The 24,483-nt window shown below is 33.8% G+C and overlaps 1 protein-coding gene across 3 annotated transcripts in view; it reads left to right on the forward strand.

The window, feature by feature from the left end:
- FSTL5 (follistatin-like 5) overlaps positions 1-24,483 on the forward strand; it is an 817,862-nt gene that overhangs the window by 724,805 nt on the left and 68,574 nt on the right. For all 3 annotated transcript variants that reach the window (XM_011959691.1, XM_011959692.1, XM_011959693.1), the window contains 2 exons: positions 18,512-18,619; positions 22,735-22,859. In XM_011959691.1, the coding sequence (XP_011815081.1) occupies positions 18,512-18,619; positions 22,735-22,859 (233 nt within the window). The remainder of the gene's footprint in view (positions 1-18,511; positions 18,620-22,734; positions 22,860-24,483) is intronic.

The raw sequence follows: 24,483 nt of genomic DNA on the forward strand, positions 1-24,483 counted from the left end.
AAAAGAACAGAAATTATAACAAACTGTCTCTCAGACCACAGTGCAATCAAACTAGAACTCAGGACTAAGTCAGAATTAACATATGTGCAATAATATTTCCTAAAATAGATAATAGAAAATGGAAAAGTTAATATTTCGGTCAAAATGAATAATAATTGTATAAAGTATAATAAGCTATAATAATTAATAATTTATATAACATGAAACAATATAAAACCATTTATGTAAACCCTCAGATTTAGGAGGACAATGAAACTCAATTGGAAAACAAAAAGACAGTAATTTATCTGACTTTTTAAGATCTTCCTTTTTCCTTTTGATTGTGTCACTTCAAAGAGGAATATCTTTTAAAGGCGGATAAATTACTATGAGATGGTAGCAAATTTCTCAGTAGAAATAATGAATATCAAAATAAAGTAAAATATTACAAAAAGACTAAGTGGAAATTTTAAAAATAATTATAAAACTAGGGCACGATGTGTTTATTGTGTCAGACACAAAAAAACATAGACTTTATCACCAATGTAAATGGAAACAACATGGTAACAAATTGTTTACTTCAGGAATCAGGAAAATTAGTCGTAAGTTTGATCTGATAGTGAGCAAGGGAATTGATAAACATATGATCTATTAAAATATTAACTGTAGAAAACAACAAAAACAGGAGCAGCTTGCATGTAGAATGCAGGAGCCAAGGTGAACAAAAAGGATCCTGTCCTTTAAATTTGGGGTATCTGTTCTTTGATTGTTGATTGACACTTCTGATTACAGAGCTACAGACAGAGGTGAGTGAACATTGTTGTTACACCTTGCCCATTGTTGCAAGCTTCTCTTCCTTTGGTAAAAGTGACTTCCAGGCCGTGTAAAGCCTAATGCCTGTTTATATTCCTCTTTCAGTTTTCTCCAGTTCTTCATTTTAGAACCAGACATTAAGTACTAGTTTGTTCAAAAACAAGTGCATATAGGAGAAAAATTAGAAAGTGACCAGTTGGTGCTCAGAGGAAGGCTCAGAAAAATACCTTAGAAGACTTTAAGTTTACCTTAGGCTGAACCTTGGAACAGAGACAGCCTACAGTAATAAACAAAAGCAAAAACTGCAACTAAAAAAAACAGCAGCAACTGGGCACAGTGGCTCACGCCTGTAATCCTAGCAATTTGGGAGACCAAGGTGGGTGGATCACTTGAGGTCGGGAGTTCAAGACCATCCTAACCAACATGGAGAAACACCGTCTCTACTAAAAATACAAAATTAGCTAGGTGTGGTGGTGCATGCCTGCAATCCCAGCTACTCGGGAGGCTGAGACAGGAGAATCGCTTGAACCCAGGAGGCAGAGGTTGCTATGAGCCAATATCATGCCATTGCACTACAGCCTGGGCAACAAGAGCAAAACTCTGTCTTAAAAAAAAAAAAAAATGGCAAACAAGAGGAAGGGGAAGAATCTGTTCTCTAGAATTATCACAGTTATTACATTTGAATGCCTAGTCTTCAAAAACAAACAAAAAATGTCACAAGGTATACAAAGAAACAGGAAAGTGTGGTCATTTAAATAAAACAGAATCACCTGTAATCCCAGCACTTTGGGAGGCCAAGGCAGGTGAATCACCAGGTCAGGATATCATGACAATCCTGGCTAACATGGTGAAACCCGTCTCTATTAAAAATACAAAAAGAAATATTAGCTGGACGTGGTGGTGGGTACCTGTAGTCCCATCTACTCAGGATGCTGAAGCAGCAGAATGGTGTGAACCCAGGAGGCAGAGCTAGGAGTGAGCAGAGATCATGCCACTGCACTTGCACTCCAGCCTGGGTGACAGTGTGAGACTCCTCCTCAAAAAAAAAAAAAAAAAAAGAAGAAGAAGAAAAGAAAACAAAAATAGAATCAACAGAATGTACTACTGAAAAAGACCTGAGGCAGATTTACTAGATAAAAACATTAAAACAACTATCTTAAAGATGCTCAAAGCACTAAAGATAAAAAGAAAGTTGAGGAAATAATGTAAAAACAAAATGGAAATATTGAGAGGTGAAGCCAGCTGGGCTTCTGGGTTGGTTGGGGACTTGGAGAACTTTTTTGTCTAGCTAAAGGATTGTAAATCCACCAATCAGCACGCTGTATCTAGCTAAACGTTTGGAAACACACCAGTCAGCACGCTGTAAAAACGGACCAATCAGCACTCTGCAAAATGGACCAATCAGTTCTCTGTAAAATGGACCAATCAGCAGGATGTAGGTGGGGTCAAAAAAGGGAATAAAAGCAGGCCACCCAAGCCAGCAGTGGCAACTCACTCTGGTCCGTTTCCATGCTGTGGAAGCTATGTTCTTTGCAATAAATCTTGCTGCTCTTCAGTGTTTGGGTCTGTACTACCTTTGTGAGCTGTAACACTCACTGTGAAGGTCTGCAGCCTCACTTCTGAAGTCAGCAAGACCACAAACCCCCCAGGAGGAAGGAAAAACTCCAGACGTGCTGCCTTTAAGAGCTGTAACACTCACTGTAAAGGTCTGCAGCTTCACTCTCGAAGTCAGGGAGATCATGAACCCACCAAAAAGAAGAAACTCCAGAAACATCTGAACATCAGAAGGAACAAACTCCAAACACACTATCTTTAAGAACTGTAATACTCACCATGAGGGTCTGCAGCTTCATTCTTGAAGTCTGTGAGACCAAGAACCCAATTCCAGACACAGTATTAGTAAATAATAAAAAATCTTTAAAAAGTTGAATGATGAAAAGTTACAATAATTGAAATGAAAAATGTACTAGAGGTATTCCAAAGCAGATTTCAGCAGATAGAAAAATCAACTAACTTGAAGATAGTGCAATTGAATTACTGAGTCTCAGGACCAGAAAGAAAAACAGTTGAAGAGGAGTGAACCAAGTCTAAGGCACCTGTGAGACTCAGTCAAGTGTACCAACATATGCACTGTGGCAGTCCCAGAAGAAGAAGAGCGAGAGAAATGGACAACAGAATATGTGGAGAAATCATGGCTAAAAACTTTCCAAATTTAATGAAAAACATGAATATAAACATACATGAAGATCAACAAAGTCCAAGTAAGATAGATAAAAGTGATCAACATCAAGACACATTAGAATTATACTCTCAAAAGCCAAAGCCAAAGAAAGAATAATGAAAGCAGCAAGAGGGAAACAACCCTACACATACTGTGTATCCTCAATAAGATTGTTATCAGATTTATTACTAGAAACTATGGAGGCAAGAAGGCAGTAGATCCATACATTCAAAGTACTACAAGACTAAATTTTTTAAAAAGTCAATCAAGGATCTTGTATCAAACAAAAATTGTCCTTCAAAAGTGAGGTAGAAATTAAGACATTCCCAGATACACAATAGCTGAATTTGTTTGCTATTAGACTTGTCCCGTAAGAAATGTTCAAGGTAGCCCAGCAAAGTAAAAAAACATAGGAGTAAATCATAACAGTGCACAGGCTGGGCACGGTGACTCACACCTGTAATCCCAGCACTTCAGGAGGCTGAGGTGGGTGAATCACGAGGTCAGAAAATTGAGACCATGCTGGCCAACGTGGTGAAACCCCATCTCTACTAAAAATACAAATAATTGGCTGGGCGAGGTGGCAGGTGCCTGTAGTCCCAGCTACTTACGTGCCTGAGGCAGGAGAATCACTTGAACCTGGGAGGCAGAGGTTGCAGTGAGCCGAGATTCTGCCACTGCACTCCAACCTGAGCGAGAAAGCAAGACTCCCTCCATCTTAAAAAAAAAAAAATTAAAAATAAAAATTAAAAAAATAAAAAAACACTAGACAGTAACTTGAAGTCATATGAAGAAATAAAGATCTTTATCAAAGCAAATACATGGACAATCACAAAATCTAATATGATTATAGTAAAATTTGGTAACTTCACTTTTTGTTTCTTACCTGATGCGAGAGTAATGCATAAATATTATTAGTCTAAAAGTTATTGTAACTTTGTTTTGCAAAAACCCTTTTGTTTTCTACATAATTTAAGAAAATAATGCATTTAAAAGAATTATTTATTTTTTTGGCACATGGTGTACAATATTGTAATTTGTGACATAAACACCTAAAAGAGATCAGAATGGAGCTATTAAAGGAGCAAAGTTTTGTATGTTATTGATGTTTAGCTGTTATAGAACTGCTATAACTTTAGGCTATTAAGTGTAATCCCCATGCTAAGCACAAAGAAAATAGCTGCAGAATATAGACAAAAGAAAATGAGAAATTTAAACATTTCATTACAAAAAAATAACAACATGAATGAAGACAATAATGCAGGAAATGAGAGAGGAAATCTGTAAGGCATGTTAGAAGACATATAGCAGAATAACAAAAGTAAGTACCTTATCACTAAGTACTTTAAATATAAATGGCTTACATTATTTAATCAAAAGACAGAGATTGACAGAATGGATTAAAAACAGGTTCAAACTATATGCTGTCTACAAGCGGCTCACTTTAGGTATAATCACACTAAAAGTTTGAAAGATAAGGGATTGAAAAAGATAGTCCATGCACCAAGTAACCAAAAGGTAGAGGTAACTATACTAGTATATGTCTCTATAGACTTAAAAAATCACAAGGGCCTGATGTGGTGGCTCACACTTCTAATACCCGCACTTTTAGAGGCCAGGACAGGGGCAGTGTGTGGCTCCAGGTGTTCAAGACCTACCTGGATAACATAGTGAGATGGTGTCTCTCTATATACGTATTTTTTAATTTGTTGGGTGTGGTGGCACACACTTGTAGTCCCACATACTTGGGAAGCTGAGTGATGTGGGAGCATCACTTGAGCCTGGAAATGAAAGCTGCAGTGAGCTTTGGTTGTGTCACTGCACTCCAGCCTGGGAGACAGAGTGGGACACTGTCCCAAAATAAAAATAAAAATAAATTACAAGAGGCGAAGAGGGAGATAATTTATTAATAAAAAATTCAATGCAGTAATATAGCAAGCAGATTTAAAAATTATAAAGATGCATATACTTAATACTAAACCATCAAAAAATATGAAGAAAAGGTTACAGAATTGAGAAATTTGGAGTTCTACAATGATAATTGAAAGCATCAATTCCTCACTGTCAACAATCGGTAGAAATACCAGACAGAAGATAATAAAGGGAGTAGAGACCTTATCACAATAAACCAACAGATCTAACAGACAAATACAGAATACCCTATCCAATGACAATAGCATATATTTTTTTCTCCCTCAAGAGCTCATGGAACATTTTCTAGAATAAATGATATGCTAGGCCAGAAATTAAGTCTCAATAGATTTTAAAAGTTAGACGTGGCTAGGCGTGGTGGCTCATGGCTATAATCCCAGCACTTTGGGAGGCTGAGGCAGGTGGATCACTAGATTGGGAGATCAAGACGATCCTGGCCAACGTGGTGAAGCCCTGTCTCTACTAAAAATACAAAAATTAGCCAGGCGTGGAGGTACACTCCTGTAATCCCAGCTACTCTGGAGGCTGAGGCGGGAGAATTGCTTGAACCCGGGAGGCAGAGGTTGCAGTGAGCCGAGATTGTGCTACTGCACTCCAGCCTGGAGAGAGTGAGACTGTCTCAAAAAAAAAAAAAAAAAAAAAAAAAGTTACATGTAATAAAAATTAAGCATAAAGGTGTGGAAGTAGAAATCCATAATAGAAGTAAAATTGGAAGTATTTTTAAATTGTGGAAATTAAAACAACCTTAAATAATCCATAAAAAAAAGTCATGAGGAAAATTAGAAAATATTTAGAAGCAAATGAAAATAAAAGCACAACAGACCAAAACTTATGGGACGTAGCAAAACCAGTGCTGAAGGATGTGAAGGGAGTGGAATTTAGAATGATAAATACATTTTAAAAAAATCAAGGAGTATCTCAAATCAACAACCTATCAAAAAACTGAAAGAAAAAGAAAAAGAAGTAAAGTCAGAGCTAGCAGAAAGAAGGAACTGATAAAAATTAGGCAAAAGATAAAATAGAGAATAGAGAAAACTATTGAAACCAAAAGTTAATTCTCTGAAAAGATCAAGAAAATAGCCGGCGCGGTGGCTCATGCCTGTAATCCCAGCACTTTGGGAAGACGAGACAGGCAGACCACTAGGTGAGATCGAAACCATCCTGGCTAACACGGTGGGACCCCATCTCTACTAAAAATACAAAAAAATTAGCTGGGCATGGTGGCACGCACGTGAAGTCCCAGCTACTTGGGAGGCTGAGGCAGGAGAATGGCGTGATCCCGGGAGGCGGAGCTGGTAGTGAGCAGAGGTCGCACCACTGCACTCCAGCCTGGGCAACAGAGCGAGACTCCATCTCAAAAAAAAAAAAAAAAAAAAAAAAAATCAAGAAAATTGACAAGCTATTAGCTAGATGGGATAATTAAAAGAGATTTTAATTAATAAAATCAAAAATGAATGTAGGGCCATTACTATTACACCAATGCTTTAGAAATGCAAAGGATTATAAGAGAGTACCATGAACAATAGTATGTTGTCAAATTGGATAACCTACATAAAATGGACAAGTTCATGGAAACACAAAATGCAGCAAGACTAAATTATAATAAAATAGAAAAATAAATATACTTACAAATGCTAAGAAAATTGAATCAGTAATCAAAAATAGCTCAACGAAAAGCACTAAACCTGATGATGTCACTGCTGAATTTTACCAAACATTCAAAGAGAACTAACACCAATATTTTTCAAATCTCACTAAAAATATTGAAGAGAAGTAAATTCTGCCTAACTGAGGCAAGCATTGCCATGATACTAAAGCCAGACAAAATTACTACAAGAAAATACACCTACAGCCCAAGATGCCTTATGAACACTGATGTAAAAATACACAACTAAATATTAGCAAACCAAGTTCAGCAGCACATAACTACATCATACCCGTAACCAAGTAGGATTTATTCCTGGAATGCAAGGATGATTCAACGTATAAAAACAGATCATGGTAATAAACAACCTTAACAAAATGAAAGAGAAAAATTACATGACCATCTCAGTTGATGCAAAAGAGCATGTGATAAAATTTAACACTCTTTCATAACAAAAATACTCAAAAAACTAGGAATGGGAAGAAACTATTGCAACATATAAAACCCATGTGGGAAAAACTCAAACGTGAAAGACTGAGCTTCTCCTCTAAGTTCAGGAAAAAGACAAGGATGTCCACTTTTGCCACTTCTACTTAACATTGTATTGGGCTTCCAGCCGAATAAGCAAAATTATTTGCAGATGGCATGATCTTACATGTAGAAAACCCTAAAAATTATGCAAAAACACTATTAGAACTAATGAATGAATTCAATGAAGTATCGGGATAGAAAGGAACATGCATGAATCTGTTGCAATTCTATACACTAATAATAAAAAATTGCAAATAGAATTATGGAAACAGTTCAACTTGTCATAGCATAATAAAGAGTAAAATACATAGAGATTGATAAAGAAGGTGAAAGATATACAAGGGAAATTACAAAATATTGCTGAAAGAAATTAAAGGAGATATATAAATGGGAAAACATCCCATGTTCATGAATTGAAAGACTCAATATTGTTAAGATGTCAGTACTACTCAAAGCAATCTAGAGATTCAGAGAAATTCTTATCAGAATTTCTTCTTCAGAAATTGTCGCAATAGATTTTAAAAGTTAAACATGGCGAGGCACCGTGACTCATAGCTATAATCCCAGCACTTTGGGAAGCCTTATCAAAATCGCTAAGGCTTTTTTTTTTTTTTTTTTTTTTTGCAGAAATAGAGAAGCTCTTATTTCCTAAAATTCATATGGAATCATAAGGGACTCTAAGTGGCAAACATAATGTTGAAAATGAAGAACAAAGCTGGAGTAGTCTCATTTTCTTATGTCAAAACTTATTGCAAAGGCTACAATAAACTGTAGTACTAGCATAAAGACAGGCATACAGAATAATGGAATGGAATAGAAAACTTGCGAATAAACACATATAGGCAATTTTTTTTTATAAGGGTGCCAAGACCATTCAGTGGGGCAATGGCAGTCTGTCTACAAGTGATGCTGGGAAAACTGGATGTCCACATGCAAAAGAATGAGGTTGGAACCTTACATAACACCATAAATAAAAATGAACACAAAATTAATACAAGACCTAAATTTCAGGTGGAAATTTTAAACTGTTAGAAGAGAGAGCAAAAAGTTTATGATACTGGATTTGGCAAGGATGTCTAAGATGTGACAACAAAGGCACAAGCAACCAAAGAAAAATTACATAAATTGGACTTAATAATTTTTTAAAAAATTATTCATTCACAGATAATAGTAACAGCGGAAAGTAAAAGGGCAACCCACAGAACAGAAGATATATGGAAACCATATATCTGTTAAGGGATTACTATCCGATGTATATAGATAACTCCTAAAACTCAACCACAAAAACAACCAAAACTGGATTCAAAACTGGGCAAATGTAATCCCAGCACTTTGGGAAGCCGAAGTGGGTGGATCACGAGGTTAGGAGATCGAGGCCATCCTGGCTAACACAGTGAAACCCTGTCTGTACTAAAAAGAAAAAAAAAAAAATTAACCGGACGTGGTGGTGGGCGCCTGTAGTCCGAGCTACTCAGGAGGCTGAGGTAGGAGAATGGCATGAACCCGGGAGGCAGAGCTTCCAGTGAGCCGAGATCGCGCCACTGCACTGCAGCCTGGGCAACAGAGCGAGACTCTGCCTCAAAAAAAAAAAAAAAAAAAGTGCACAAGGAACTTCGATAGACATTTTTCAAAGGTGTTATACATATAGCCAATATGCGTGTAAAAAGATGTCCGATATCAGTAATCATTAGGGAAATGTAAATGTAAGTCAAAACTACAATGAGATGGCACCTCATACTGATTAGGATGGCTACTACTAAACAAAAAATAAGTTTTGGCAAGGGGTTGGAGAGATTGAAACCCTTGTGCATTATTGTTGGGAATATAAAATGGTCGAGCTGCTTTGAAAGACAGTTTGGTGGTTATTTAAAAAATTAAAAATAGAATTATCATGTGGCAGTAACTCAAGGGTCTGTTGACAGATGGATAGATAAAATATGCTTTATACACGCAATGGAATATTATACAGCTTTACAAGGGGAAGAAATTCTGAAATACGCTACAACATGGGTGTAATCTGAGGACATTATGCTAAGTGAAATAAGCCAGTCATAATAAGACAAAAACTGTGTGACTACATTTATATGAGGTAATTAGAGTAGTGAAATAATAGAGACTGAAAGTAGAATAGTAGTTTCCATGGCTAGGAAGAGGCAGAATTGAGGAATTATTGTTTAATGACTGTAAAGTTTCCATTTTACAAGGTAAAAAGAATTATGGAGATTCATAGGGGTGATGATTGCACAAAATTATGAACATATTTCAGTACACTTAAAATTGGTTAAGATGGTAAATTTCATGTTAAATTTATCTACCAAAGTTTTTAAAAGTGAGAAAAAATGCTAATGAAATAGATAAATCTGGGAATTTTGGCAAACAACAAGAACAAAAGTCACAATTAATACTATCAGAATTGAATGAAAAAAGAGATATACACACAGTCTTACAGAGAATAAAAGCAACTAAGAAAATATTAAGTTAAAATCATGCTGGTAAAATTTGAAAAGAGTATGAAAGACCAAATTAAAGAGAAAATATAAGTTAATGACATGAAATACAAGAAGAAATCAAGAAAAAATGATTTTATGACTGACCAAATGAATTAGGAATACTGAGACAAAAAACAATTATGTTAATCTAAAAATGTGTATCTTCGTTAAGCAGTTGATTTCCCATTTTTTCTCTCCACATGCTCTGGGAATAGCAGTACATTCCCAACTATCCTGAGGAATATGCTTGCTGGCAGCAATCTAAAAAGCCAATGTAGACTTGCTGCTGTAATTCAGGTTTTTCTAATAGTCAGTGTATATTCTCAGATATTCTACTATCAAAGACAAATCCTAACCTTCTCTTGATACATTTTGTCCCATGCCACCCTTTATCAGCCTTATTACCTCACTTTCTATAGCTGCCCTCCATTAGGAGAACAGAATCAAAAGCAACATATCAAATATGTTCCAATTGTAAAAAAAATAAAAAAAAATAAAAAAAAAATTGTAGACACTTAATCCTTGGAGCAAAACACAGAGGCAGCAGTATGTAGTGGAGGTCGCTCACTCAGCTCTGGAGAGGTATATGATGGGATTATTACCTGTCAATTATAAAAAAGGGTTTTCAATTATGTGAGCTATTAAATACCTTGCTACAAAGAAGGAGAGTGAAAGAGCAACTGCAATTATGTGGGCCATTCTGGACAAACTATTCCACAGAAATGTAGTGATCACCTGAGTATATGGAATGAAAATTTCCATACTGGGTACATCTATGCAGTATTCTTTCTGCGAGGGAAACTACTTTTTGCGGCATGTTGTTGACTGTAAATATCTACCTCAAGTTTTATATATATGCTACCAAAATACATACATTTATCTTTAAAAAAATATAGGTTTTGCTATTTTTGAATTTACCTAAGCCTTCTTTTTTGCAGCCATGCATAATTTCAGCCTGTGCACCTCTTTAGATAATGAGTTCCATAACTCTCCTACATGTTGGGTGAAATAACACATCCTTATATTTGTCTTAACATTACCTTAGGAGTATGTGAATTTTAGTCCTCAGAGCACATGGTTAAAGTTGAATTATGAATATGCCAATGACTCCATTTTTATACTTGAAAATAATTCATCTTTTAGAATTTTAAATTCTCTTGAGGTTTTTTTTCTAATTTAAAACAATATGTAAAATGGTTGATTTTACAAAGATACCAACTTTTGTTTTATAAATTAATCATCCTAGTAACCTAAGTGTATAAAGACTTCACACATTTACATTTATGGTGAACTGCAAAGTACAAATTTAATTTTGTAAAATGTAAAGCATCGATTCTCAATTTGACCATTTTTGTCAACTGAGCCCAGATTCAAAGTTAGAATCTTTTTGTGTCCAAATGATGTTTTACTTCTTTACTGTATGATGTGCTTTTATTTACCTATTTTTTTCTAATCTGAGCATATTATACAGAGGCAACTAAGAATACTAATTGTAATCAAAATTTAGTTAATTTTTCCCAAGCATTATAAAATGGTATACATTATACATAGTATGGATATAGAAATAAGGCAGTGAAGTCCAAAAATCAAAATGCCTTCTTGAAAAAAACAACAGTAAAGAAAATAACGTTACACTTATTGAAATTTAAACTTTGAAGTTTTCTTTTTCAGTCCAGTCAAACTGAGCAACTAGTATTTCATGCTCTCCTCATCCATGAAATTATATTTCTGACTTTTTGCATGTATTTGACTGTGTGAACTGGTATTAAATGTATATGTTGGGACTAAACATTCTTTAAAATTTAAACCGAATATTACATATTATTATTAAAATGATAAATATTTTCATGACAATATAAGATTTTAAAAACTATAATAAATTATTAGCATTAGGAGATCATTGGGATATTTGTTTTCAGCAAATACATCAATATGATTTTATCTGCAGCTAAAAAGTAAAGGTCACGTTTTTTTTAATGGAATCTATAAACTTGGTGTTGCTTTAAATGTCAAATTGTTTCAATTATTGCTTTTCACACCATCAAAGTTTTTGTAAGAATGTCATACAGGTGACGTTTTGTAGTATAAAAGATTAACTAGTAAACAACTGACCTCATTTTGTGGTCTATGGAGTACGATCAAGTTCTGCTTGGATGCAGAAGGGGCTTATTGTAACACCTCGGGAGTGTTCTGAAGTATCATCAGCAGTCTTCTCCAGTCATTAGCGTATTATCTTGAGAACCACATCATTATTTAAAATTAGGTTCACTTAATTAGCCAGCTGGTACTTTCCTTGTCAGACTGATAAACAAGCTGTGCTTCACTGTTCCTTCATGTCAAGACCAAACCACAAGTTCTGTGTATCTTTGTTGCTATTGTCAGTATTTCATGTTTAGAAGTTGCTACAACTGGTCCGTGACTAGGGCATCATGTGTTTTAAATTTGTTTTATATGCACCCCCTCAAGAAATATTGATGAATTTTTTAATACTATGTATATTGAGATTGTGAGGGAGTTAAGTTTAGACAGCAACAAAAGAAATTTTAAAATCTCATAATGTAAGTAAATTGAGTATCCTTCAACAATGTTTTAAAAATAGTAAAGAAAAAATGCTTTTATCAATATGTGTATAAAGCTACAACAAATAACTTTTTCATTATTTCACTATATATTTTATATTATTATACAAAGCAATAAGGTAAAAAGTTCATTCATCATGACAATATAACAGTGCTTGCATGAGAAACTGAGAAATGTAGATTCTAGAACTCATATATAAATCACGATTATTGATTGAGTACAATTTTAAACGTTATTATCTGAAACATATTTTTGAAAACGTTTAATAATTCAATAAAACTGCAGAAGAGAGATTGTAAATTAATAATATCAATATCACCAGGCTAAGCAAAGGCTACTGTGTGAACAACATTTATTTTAGTGATTATGATGTAGGAGAGAAATTTCCAATATAGAATTGGAAGCTATCACTTAAATAAAATCTTACAGAATCATTCAATAGATGCAAAGTGATCCTCTTTGTTCTGTTATGATGGTTCCAACTGCCAGCTACAAGTAAGTCTCATTTCCATAGGCTTCTCAATATGGTTTGAAAACAACTTTTCTAGCAAAATAAATTTGGGTAGTCAAGTGTAAATTATACTGCCATTTGTGGTGGCACTTGTCTGTAGCTACTTGGTAAACTGAGGTGGGAGGATTGCTTGTGACCAGAAGTTGGAGGCCAGCCTGGGCAACTAGGAAGAACCCATCTTTATTTTTTTAATGTAAATTACAGTAAGCAATACATGAGCATTATATAGGTTAATTTTGAAATAAAATATGAGCACATAACTAATGCTTTTTCCTAATTATATATTCATGAATAATGCATTCACTTCATGTCATTTTTCCTAAATTAAATGAATGGTGACTGCATAAACAAAAAATGTGCACACCAGTGGTCTCCAAAGTGGAGCATGTGAAACCCAAAGAACTTCCAGGTGACTAGTTATGGGAAGAGAATCCTGTGACATCAGTTCACAATTTTTTCATCTTAAAAAAATCATATTGTATTTAATAAAAAGCTACTATAAGGACAAATATTGAAGGCCTGAATTTATCTGCATGTTGGATGGTCAGGTAACATATAGTGAACTCTAGTGTCTAGAGAAGAAAGTGGGAATTTTACAATATGAAGGGATCAACATTGGTACTCTTAGTCTTCTGCTTACTTTTATCCATATAAAAGGAATAACAATAGTGCATACTTCAACAAAAAGACTATTATGAAAATTAAATTTTTAAAATCTGTGTCTCGTACAAATAAGGTATCTGTAAAATACCTCATTAAAAGAGCCAGGTTGTATAAGCTGAGTGCAGGAGTTCAATTATTTTTGTTACATAAAATAATCTCAATTTCAACATCAGAGAAATTTTTAAGAAAATAAGTAATAGTAATAATGATCATGATCTTAATAATAATAATTAGTTGCCATGCTACAAAATGTTGCAACTTACTTTTTACAATTAAGTAGACTTAGAAGTTTATTAATTATAAATTGAGAATACTATTTCACTAAGTATTATTCTAAGTGCATGGTTTATATCATTGACCTAAACAAACACAAAAAGCTTAATTTCTGGGAGCGTAGAATCTATTAGATGGAGGCAGATAATAGATAAATATAGTAAAATACAAATTATGCCATATGTAAGGTGGTAAGTGCTTTTGGAAAATGTAAAAGCACAGAGCAAGGACAGGAGGGCTTGGGAAAGCTGAGGAGAAGGGGTATGCACACAGGGAAGGAGGGTTTGATTATTAAATAGGGTGATCAATCTGGCCGTGCTGAGAAAGTGAATTATGAGCAAAGATGTTGAGGAAGCAGGCATTGGGATTCCACGGAAGAACTTTTCAGGGAAAGACCCTCCAAAAGGCAGAAGCATGGATGACATATTGGATGAACAGCAATGGAGGCCAGGAGATTCTTTATCAGAGACATCGAGGAAAGTGTAGTTGGCGATGAGGCTGGAGAAGACTGGAGAAGTGTCAGTTCAGGTAAGGCCAGGTGGTCATTATAAGGACTTTTGGCTTTCAGTCTAAAAGAAATTAGAAGATCCTGTAAATGTCAAGAGTACCTTAGCAGATATTTTGTAAGATCCAGCACAAAATTTATCTCTTCCAGAAACTGATATTTTGGAGCTGATTATCATCATGACTTGTCTGATGCTTAAAGAATGAAAAAAAAAAAATCACTCAAACAAATTTGTGAGAAAAATTGATGAGTATAAGGTTAGAAGTTAGACACCATATGATAATGATAATGGTGACTGTGTTAATGGGAATAGTAGAGCTGTTGCAAAGGGATCATCATTTAGAAGGTAGATTCAATTGCATTTCCTGAGGATGTGAAGTATGGGAGGAAGGTGGCAGTCAAGGATGACAGAATCTTTGCAATCCTTTGCATAACAGGTGGAGAACCATTTCAACTCTTTTGTGACAAAGAAGTTCAGAAGTTGTCTTGTGGCAAAAACAAAATTTCTTATGTGTCAAAAATATTGCCCTTCTGTTCTGTAAAAACCAATTGGTCTAAATTTACTAATTCTTTAAAGTCAATTTCAAGAGCACACGAGCAGGTGTTTTGTAAAATCCAGCACATTATTTATTCCCTTGCCAAAGCTGATGGTATTAATAGTAACATATCTGCTTTTCTGACTGAAAATTGGGTCATGAAAATATTATCCTGAAGGTAGCCATTTGGAAATATTTTTATCATTAATATATGATTCTGTTGATGAAAATCATATAAATGTTTCCTGTATAAAATGTGTTATTTTATACTTGTAAACTTATAAATAAATTTTCTTAAAATTGCAATTTTTCCAAATAAAGTATGTTACATTACATTTTTTTATTTTGATCTGCATATTTTTTCAGTTCTGGTGAACTTTTATAACCAGACAGCAAAATAACTGGATTTAGTGCAAAACTTTTGAAAAGCTGAAACAAAATGTTCAAAACTTTTAGAAATCATTGAGTAGACATTTTTCAAAATCCAAAGTTATTTTGAAAATTGGCTATTTTTCTCCTCCAAATACATATATCCTAATTTATTTGAAGGCAATTCATCATGAACTGCCTTCTGATACTTCCTGTAAAATATTTCCATAAGTTAACTTTTAAAAACATTCTCTTTCCGGCGGCCTTCTCACAGCCCCACTCCTGTCAGGATGTCAGGACTGTGGGAACTCCGTCCGAGAGCCCCACCGGGGGACTCTGCCGGCCTCCTTTGCCGGAGGCCGACAGACCTCTTCCCCACACCTTAAGTGACCAAAATAAACTTGCAGTTTTGCTCCTAAAAAAAAAAAAAAAAAAAAATTCTCTTTCCATTCATAAAAAATATTCGTTCTTGAAAGCTCAATGAAAGCCTTACCTCTTTTCCTTATATTTTATCCTGCATTGTACTGCTTTCTCTGAGCTTTCGTAGTCTGTGGTCCTTTTTATTTTTATTTTTGTGACACACATCAAGTTATTTTAAGTGCTCTTTTCACCCTCTAGTCTGTAAATTCTTCAAGGACAGAAACGGGTTTATTTTCTCTTCTAGTCTCAGTTCTTTCACTTACATGAGAAAACATTATGATGCTAACAGTCACTAAAACATCTAGCTCAATTAGTGTTTCTAATGGTAGTAGTAGTAGTAGTATGAGTGGTATTTCTATGGTACTTAATACCAGGCACACCCTAAGTACTTTACTGTCTCACCTAATACTCACAATAACCCTTTGAAGTAGGTATTATTACAGTCTCCATTTTATTGTAGAGAAAACTGAGCCATAGAAAAATTTAGTAACTTCCCAAGGTACTATTATTATTGTTGTCATTATTATTTTAATGTAAGTGAAAGAATTAAAGTTTGAAATTGGCTTCAGAATAAATGCTCATAAACATGATCTATACTGACTTACAGTGATTCTCCATTAGGATTGTATTGCTTGCAGAGATGATGGCATGTATTTGAGCCCCTTATGTTTCTTTTTAACCTCCAATAGAGGAAAAAGACCCAAAGCAATGTTTTTTATACGTGAGGCATAAATAAGAGAACAACATATCCACACATTCCCAGGAATAAACAACCAACTAAGAGGGAGTGTCTTTCATATGCAGAGAGGTTCCCACATTGGAAAGGAACACAGACTATCAGATCCCATCTCTCCTTGTTATTGGCTGGACGACCACCAAGGAGTCTGATTCTGTTTCCTTACCCATTAAATGTGGGTGTTAGCCTAACCTATGGTTTGTAGTATGTCTCTATAAGATAATACTTATGAAAGACCTGGTGAAAAGAAAAGCAATTTGTGAGAGCTGGCAAACTGGAAATTTTCATTCAAATTGTTCCCAGATCCTTACCGTTACTTACAGACCTTCGATATATTCTTACAATTAAATAACAATGAGGGTTTTTTTTTTACTGTTGCTTTTGTCATTTGTGTTGACTATCTTATCTTTAACATTTTAAAGATCTAAAGATTATTCCATTTAAAGCTGCATGCAAAATAGGCTATTATATTCACACATAGATTAGGTTTAACATATAAAGGGAAAAATATGACAAATCAAAGAAATCTTATGGCTTTGTCATTAGTGTATTGATTAATGATGACTTTTTAGGGCTATATATGCACTGAAATTATTGATTAGTACATGAAAAAATTTAAATGAAACATCTGGCATTCTAACACAATTAACAGAAACCAGATTAACTGTTCCTTAAGCAATAAAGCTATTTAATTACCTAAATAACATCAAGTCCGGGAATAGCTGTTCCATGTTTGTGTAGCAACTCAAGGTTATAAAGAATTCAGTTTCCTTTTATTTTTCTCCTCTGCACCCTCAAAGTATTGGGTTTTCCTCTTAACCTAGTAGCTTCCTGGCCTCTAAATGACTTTGGAAACTAGAGGCTTAATATCCTCATAGGACAGCATTCAAAGTGGGAAATAAGAGAACGTGTGGTGGAAGGAAGCCTTCCGTTATCTCTGTTGATGGAATGGAGTATTATTCTCAGAAATCATGCATCATATTAATCTTTACAATACAGAACTAAAATATGCAATGTGACCACTCTTAGCCTCTGAAGAGACTGGGAAACTCAGTATTAGTCAAAAGGAAATAGAATTAGTAATTTCCTTGGATCTGTGGTGCTTGCCAAGTGAGCTACCTTCCCTGAGGACATTGCTGTCCATCTGATCCCCAAACAGTATACTGACTCTCTTAGCCAGGAAAAAAGGGGTAAAGACACTAATATAAAAACTGTTTAAGTGAGTTTGCTCCAAAATCCAATAATAATTCCAGTAATGCAAGAATATTGAGAATTTTAAATAAGCAAAATGAAGGGCATTATTTTATAAAAGAGATGCCTTAGTAAGACTTAATTGCTAACATTTAATTTAAAATATGAATTTCCATATTTCCAACCACAACTATAGTTTACCTGTTACTAATGCACTGAGAAGAACATTGCATTATGGATAAGTACTTAGACAATTCTCTAAGGGTATTTAATAGAGCTTTGGGAAGAAATGCTTTCACTATTGGATAAAGTTTGCTTTATTGGATACAATTTGTTTTATGTTACCTAGTTAGAAAATAAGTACCTACTCCTGGAAATTAATTTTAAATGGTGTTAGGTTGTAATATGAATAGCATAAAATTAAGGTGAGTGAAATAACTTCCTGGCATCAATTTGTTTTCTGAGAATTTTGTTTTAAGTAAATGCTAAATATTATGAATATTAGCAGAAAAACACATTTTCATACCACACATGGTGCTTAAAAAAATAATACTTTTTTCTTCTGTGGTTTTGAATTTCTCATTAAGGAAACTTAATTAGCTGATCATTCGTTAGAATTACAGCCATATATCAGATTGTTGGCATTTTGACATTACAGATAGTAAAATCTCGTAACCAGAATTGGGATAAAATAAATCTAATAGTGTAAACATAGTTCTCACCTGCATTCAACACTTAATTAAAATGAATATATTAATCTTTTATATCTTGAGTTTCTAAATAGCTTCTCCCACCTCACAGTGTGCATAGGTAATAAATGAACTGAAAGCTATGTACAGTTATGCAAATAATAAAATGTTTACCATGTATATGATAATTGTGATCATGATAATCATATATGATAAAAAATTTAGAAAGATAATATTTTATTAATTTATATGACTGTATATGAATAAAGGATGATATTTTCAAATATCACATAAGGGCTTAGGAAATTATATATTTGGCAAATTAAATTTTTAATCTGACATCTAAATTAGAATCTTCATAATTTCCGGCTTAGCTTTAAACTAATAGTTTAGTCTAAAACATTTTTTTCAATTCTTCTTTATTGTAGGCAGTGAGCACAGACCCTGTCCCAGTTAAATTACACTATGACAAATCGCATGATCAGGTCTGGGTGCTAAGCTGGGGTACCTTGGAGAAGACATCACCAACACTACAGGTAAGTGCATCTCTGTATATTAGAGAAAATAAAGATCTTTAAAGCTTTCAACATTTTATTGGATATTTGTGGTCATTTAACAATGACATTTTTCCATCTGAAGACTACAGCTTTAATCATAACTAGATAGGCACAGAAAAGGGCAAAAAAAAAGTTGGCACTCATGTACTTTTGGACGGGGAAAAATCGTAGGTTATATGTATTAAAGGTTATATTTATATGCAAAAAGAATAACCTATAGTGACAAAGCTGATGCCATGAGGAGGAAAAAAAGTCATAATTTACTTTTCAACAATTTTGGTAAGGCATGTATGATAGAGACAAAGAGAATTCGACAGCAAAATCCTCAAAGCCATTTCCATTTTTCTCTAATCAGGTAATATTCTATTATCTGAGGAAAGGCTTATTTCTAAAGGAAGAATAGAGGTGTTATTCTTATAGATTTTGCCTCTGCCTTGAAGTTGTTTATGTGAGAACTTGACAGATACAGAAAAAAAAAATCTGCATTTTGGTCATGACCTTTTGGAACAGTCTTTAGACTTTTATAATTACAAGTTTAAACAGAAACAGAAAGGGAATGGGAATGAGTGTTTGGTCCTAGAAATGTGTTTTATATTACAGTATTTTTCAAAATGCTTTGCGATTTTGCTACTGCCTCTCTTAACAAGGCCCCAAATTATTAACTTTTGGACATTTTAAAATAAATTCTTTTAAATGAAATAATTTTATTTTTAATCAGTTGTCACTACCAAGACTTTTAGTATTTCTGAGTTATTTTCGGTATCGCAATATTTAACTTACAAATGACACTTTTATGTAAATAGAATATTTTAATACAGCTAGCATAATGATGGATCATTTTATATTCACTAGAAATATGTATCATTTGAAACATTGAAAATATATTATAGTAATTTAGTTATTTAGTTTGCAAATCAATCCACTCTCAAAATTTGAGGTCTTAAAATTAAAGGATGACTCAATTCTGTGAGTTGGCTACCTGGGCAGCTCTGCTGATATGATCTGGGAGCACTCATGGGCTCCAGTTACCTGATAACTTGGCTAGAGGTGGAAGGTTCAGAATGTCCTAGCCCTCACGTCTGTCGCATGGTGGTAGTGCTCAGCTGGGTGCCTTGCGTCCCATGCATGTGATGCTTACCCTGCATCTTCACAGCATAGCAGTTTTAGGTTACAAAAGTGGAAGCTACAAGACCAGCTGAGGTATGGGCTTCAAAATGCACATAAACCCAACTTTGCTACATCGTATTCATCAAAGCAAGTCACATTGCCTACCCAGATTCAAGAAGATAGAATGATAGAGCCAATTTCTTGATGAACAAAGCACAATCTTCACAAAGGGTAACTTTTAGAATCATCTATCACAATATGGTAATAGGTGCTTGTTATTTGAGATTTTGTATTCATGCATACTCTTTGCAAGATAAATAAAACAGGTCAATATATATGATTTTTTAGAAAATATTATTATAAATTATTTTAATACACTAACCTTAAGATTAGCATAGCTTAAAAGTTTAATTTTTTTCATGTCTTTCTTTAAAAAAACTAAAGCTGCATATATTTTTATTATACAGTTTTCTCCAGAATTGATCCCATCCTCTCCCCTTTGATTCATGCTACTTGGATAGATTAACAACTTTCCCAGTGTTGCAATTCTGCCACAAAATAGTTTAGACAAATTCCTTTGACATTGTACACAGAAAAAAGCCTTATGGAAGTGTTCTTCACACACATTATTCAGCCATCTAAAAATGGGTTCTTCATTTTTCTCTGGATGCCTAATAAAAATATTGTGTGTGAATAGAATATGGTAAATTTTAAAAATATTTGCTGGGTGGGAGTGGAAGGTGTCACAACTTAAAATATAAAATAAAGTGCAGGAATTGAGAAATATCCTTTAAAAAGGTATATACAAGAAGATTTATTTACATAAGGTTTATGTGTGTGTATATTATATGAATATGGATATAAGACTGATTAGATAGATAGGTAGATGGATGGATAGATAAGTAGATAGATAGATAGATAGATAGATAGATAGATAGATAGATAGATAGATAGATAGATAGATAGGCAAACAGTATGATAGGAAACCCAAGATCTCTGGATCAGAGAACAGGCCATTTCTCACTCATGGAGCATGTTAGTGTTTATGCCCCAGCCCTAATCCGCTTTGGGTCACGTGGAGAGCCTAATGCTGCCCTGCATGTTCAGCACAGTTGCATGAAAGAAGTGGTACCCTAGAATTATAAGTCTCTTTTTCAGGCTGCTGTCATATCAGCCTATCCTCTGTCTGGAGAGATAATCATCATTACTCTAGAATGTATGAAAATCTTCCCCTGGAAGAGGAAGAGTAGCTCATTTCCCTTGAATGTCAGTAAATGATTCAAAAGAGATAATTCTCTAAATCTCTCAGGAGCAAGACACTATCACTAGTCTCCAAGGCGTTTTTGCTATGCCATTAGCTTTAAACCAAGTTTGCCAATGCTCTTTGCTGTGAAAGACCTGACTCTGCAGAAATGTCAAAATATTCATGGATAATCGTCTCCCAAAAGATTATCAGGAAACATTCACAAAGGAAATGGAAACTAAGACATGCTTTCTTTGGAGAAACTGAATTCACAAAACCAGAAATACGGGCAAGTCCTCACTTGCCATTTAGTGTTTCCCATGCCATCATGTTGAAAGATTAGGCTGGAAGAGAAATCGATGCTGAAGTATGTTCTCAAGGATCAGAAAATTATACTTGTCTTTTTCTTTATGTTTTAATTTTTATTATAATTTAATCCATACATCTTTGTCAAATATAAAAGCAAAATATGTATTTTCTGAGATATTTATAATAAAGACTAATATCATAATTGAAGATATATGACAATATTTTCCAATTAATGTCCTCAGATGGATTCTCAAAGATTTATCATAATTTATTTTACTTTTAAAACTCATATATGTCTTATAAAAAATTCAAAATACTGCTTTAAAAATTATAATGAGTCTCTAATCCACAAATTTCACAATTGGAATATAATTAATGTCTTATCAAATGCACAATAACTAAAGAAAATATTCCCAGGAAATAACTTGAAATAGAGGCCTTCCATTTTGCTATTGTTCAGGAAGTGGGCCCCAGCCAGGAGGGATTCCGATGGAACTCAATGAAACTATATTCATTTAAATGAGGAAAAATTACCCTTTAGGAAAAACAAACTAACTCTAAAACTAAAAATGATAAAATAAAATCTTGTCGTAAAAACCAAGGAGAAGTTTTAGTCATGAGGGAGAATCACTATTTAACTTAGTCAGTAGTTTAGCAAGTTATTTTGATGGCCATATATAGAAAGTATTTAAAAGGGGATAAATTAAAGGCAGGAAAAAAGCCCTTTAGAAGGCCACCAGAACAACGGTTGTGCAGTAGGAACAATGAAAGGTAACAGGAGTGTAAACAGATGTAAAGAACTAATAGGATTTGGTAACTAATGGAATAAGGGAAATAAACTAGTTTAAATGTAGTTGACCTTTTCTTTAAAGGACTATAAAAGTTTTTTTTAAAATTCATTATGAAAGATGAAATCTCTTTTATTAAAACATTTAAACCCATTATTTTTCAATGATAGGAGGAAAACGTTTTAAAATATGGAATTATGTATCCTAAGATTTTAAAAATTTAAAATATTTCACATGATTTAATTTGGAGTTTTCAAAACTATGTTACCAGTTATGTTATAGTGAAGGGATTTTGTCCTAATATCACACATTACCTGTATGTTTGCATTTATTTTTCTCATTATAAGAAGATTAGGATTTTTATAATAAAGAAGTTGCTTATATGCCTATTTATTTTATACTTTAAGCTGAAATTGTTCAAGACAAATATTTTTCTATTTTTTTCTTTATAGAAACAAGTTTCTATATTGAAAATAAGCAAAACATCACAGAATTCTAATTTGTGTAATAATATATTAATTTTGAGGATGGCATAAAGTCTATGCAAACAACTGCCAGAAACGTTTATTTCATCTCTAAATAAAATTAAAGCTTATACTATGATGTGACTGCATTGTTGAGGTCTAACCAAGGTGTGTTCTGTTTAGGTAATTACCCTGGCCAGTGGTAATGTGCCTCACCACACGATCCACACCCAACCAGTGGGAAAGCAATTTGACAGAGTGGATGATTTTTTCATTCCCACCACAACACTCATTATCACCCATATGAGGTAGGTGCTAAGTTGAATGATCAACTTTTTAAAGATTTATCCCCAATTTAATAGAAAGCCATGTGAAATCGTAAAGAAATTTAGTTATAAAACAAATACACATGTACAATTGCACTCGCTTTAGCTTTGTCATATCGGCTTACTGAACCTTTGTTTATCAACATTAGTGATGAGTTTCCCATAAAATGTTTCTCTTTATGCCTAATGGAGGTGTGAATGTGTGAAAATACAGTTTTATTTTTAAAAATTAACGATGTTTTTGCAAATTGTCATTAAGATTTTTCTGACTGGGCTCTTACAAAATGCTGGCATATCCCCCAAAAATAAATAATTTAGAAGATAAAATCACTTCTCAAATGGAGAGAATGTTAATTGAAACTTGGTATGGAGAAGCAGCCACAGTCATAGAAATGTATTCAATATAAGTATTTTGTTCACTCTCATGTCATTTTTAGATCATATTGTAATTAATATAAAATTGTATTAGGAAATACAAGAAGTTGAAATGAAATGTTTGATGTCTGCACTTTGAGAAAAGATGCTAGTGTGTTTTATTCTTGATGTATTCACAAGAGGTGAAAAAGTAATATTAACTTCTAGTGATAAAACTGCAAAGCTTTATAGAAGAGATTTAAATGCTAAAATGAGGAGAAGATTGGCATATCATGATATTATGTATTATGTATCTTTAAAATCTATTGAAACAATTTAAAAATATTTGCTTAGCAATGTTAAAAATGAATTTGAACCAAGCAAAGATTATGTCCTTTTTCTCAAGTGAATTCTGATGTGTGGGAACTGCTCCAGCTAAGTTATGTGAGCCATTATTGGATTATTGTGCATATTTGTTTCCTTATTTTAATTAAAAATTGTATCATCTAAAAATTGCAGTTGTGAGAATTATGAAAGACTGCATAATTCGAATTTGCAAAAAATAAAAAGGGGGATTAATAAATCAGAATCATAACTCATAGTCAAAGATAGAATAAATTATTCTTTGCAAAGTCAAGCATATTTTCAAAGCTTGATATATTTGTCAATCAATTAGCCATTATTTTCAGAATACCTATTATGTGCTCAGCAAAAAAGTGATTAAATAACATAATGTACAGCCTGGGCATGGTGGCTTACCCCTATAATCCCAGCATTGTGGGAGGCTAAGGTGGGGGTGTAGCTTAAGTACAGGAGTTCAAAACCAGCCTGAGCAATATAGCAAAACCCTGTCTCCATTAAAATTACAAAAATTAGGTGGCATGGTGGCACACACCTGTAGTCCCAGATACTCATGAGGGTGAGGCAGGAGGATTGCTTGTTCCTGAGAGGTGGAGGTTGCAGTGAGCTGAGGTCACACGTTGTGCTCCAGTCTCTGTAACAGAGCAAGACCCTGTCAAAAATAATAATTATTATTATTATTACAAATTTTTATGGAAAATAAATTATTGAAACTGCAGACTATCTGATGAAATTAACAATTTTTAAGTTCTGATTGTAATAGCTCAGGAACTTAAAAATCAGAGTTGAACTGAAATGGCACCACTTAAAATGATATCTGAAAAATATATGAAGTTTTTATACATATTTGATGAGGATAAAATTTCATTTAATTGTCATTGGGTGTTATGAC

This window comes from Colobus angolensis, unplaced genomic scaffold (assembly GCF_000951035.1).
Source record: "Colobus angolensis palliatus isolate OR3802 unplaced genomic scaffold, Cang.pa_1.0 Scaffold5, whole genome shotgun sequence".
Taxonomy (NCBI): domain Eukaryota; kingdom Metazoa; phylum Chordata; class Mammalia; order Primates; family Cercopithecidae; genus Colobus; species Colobus angolensis.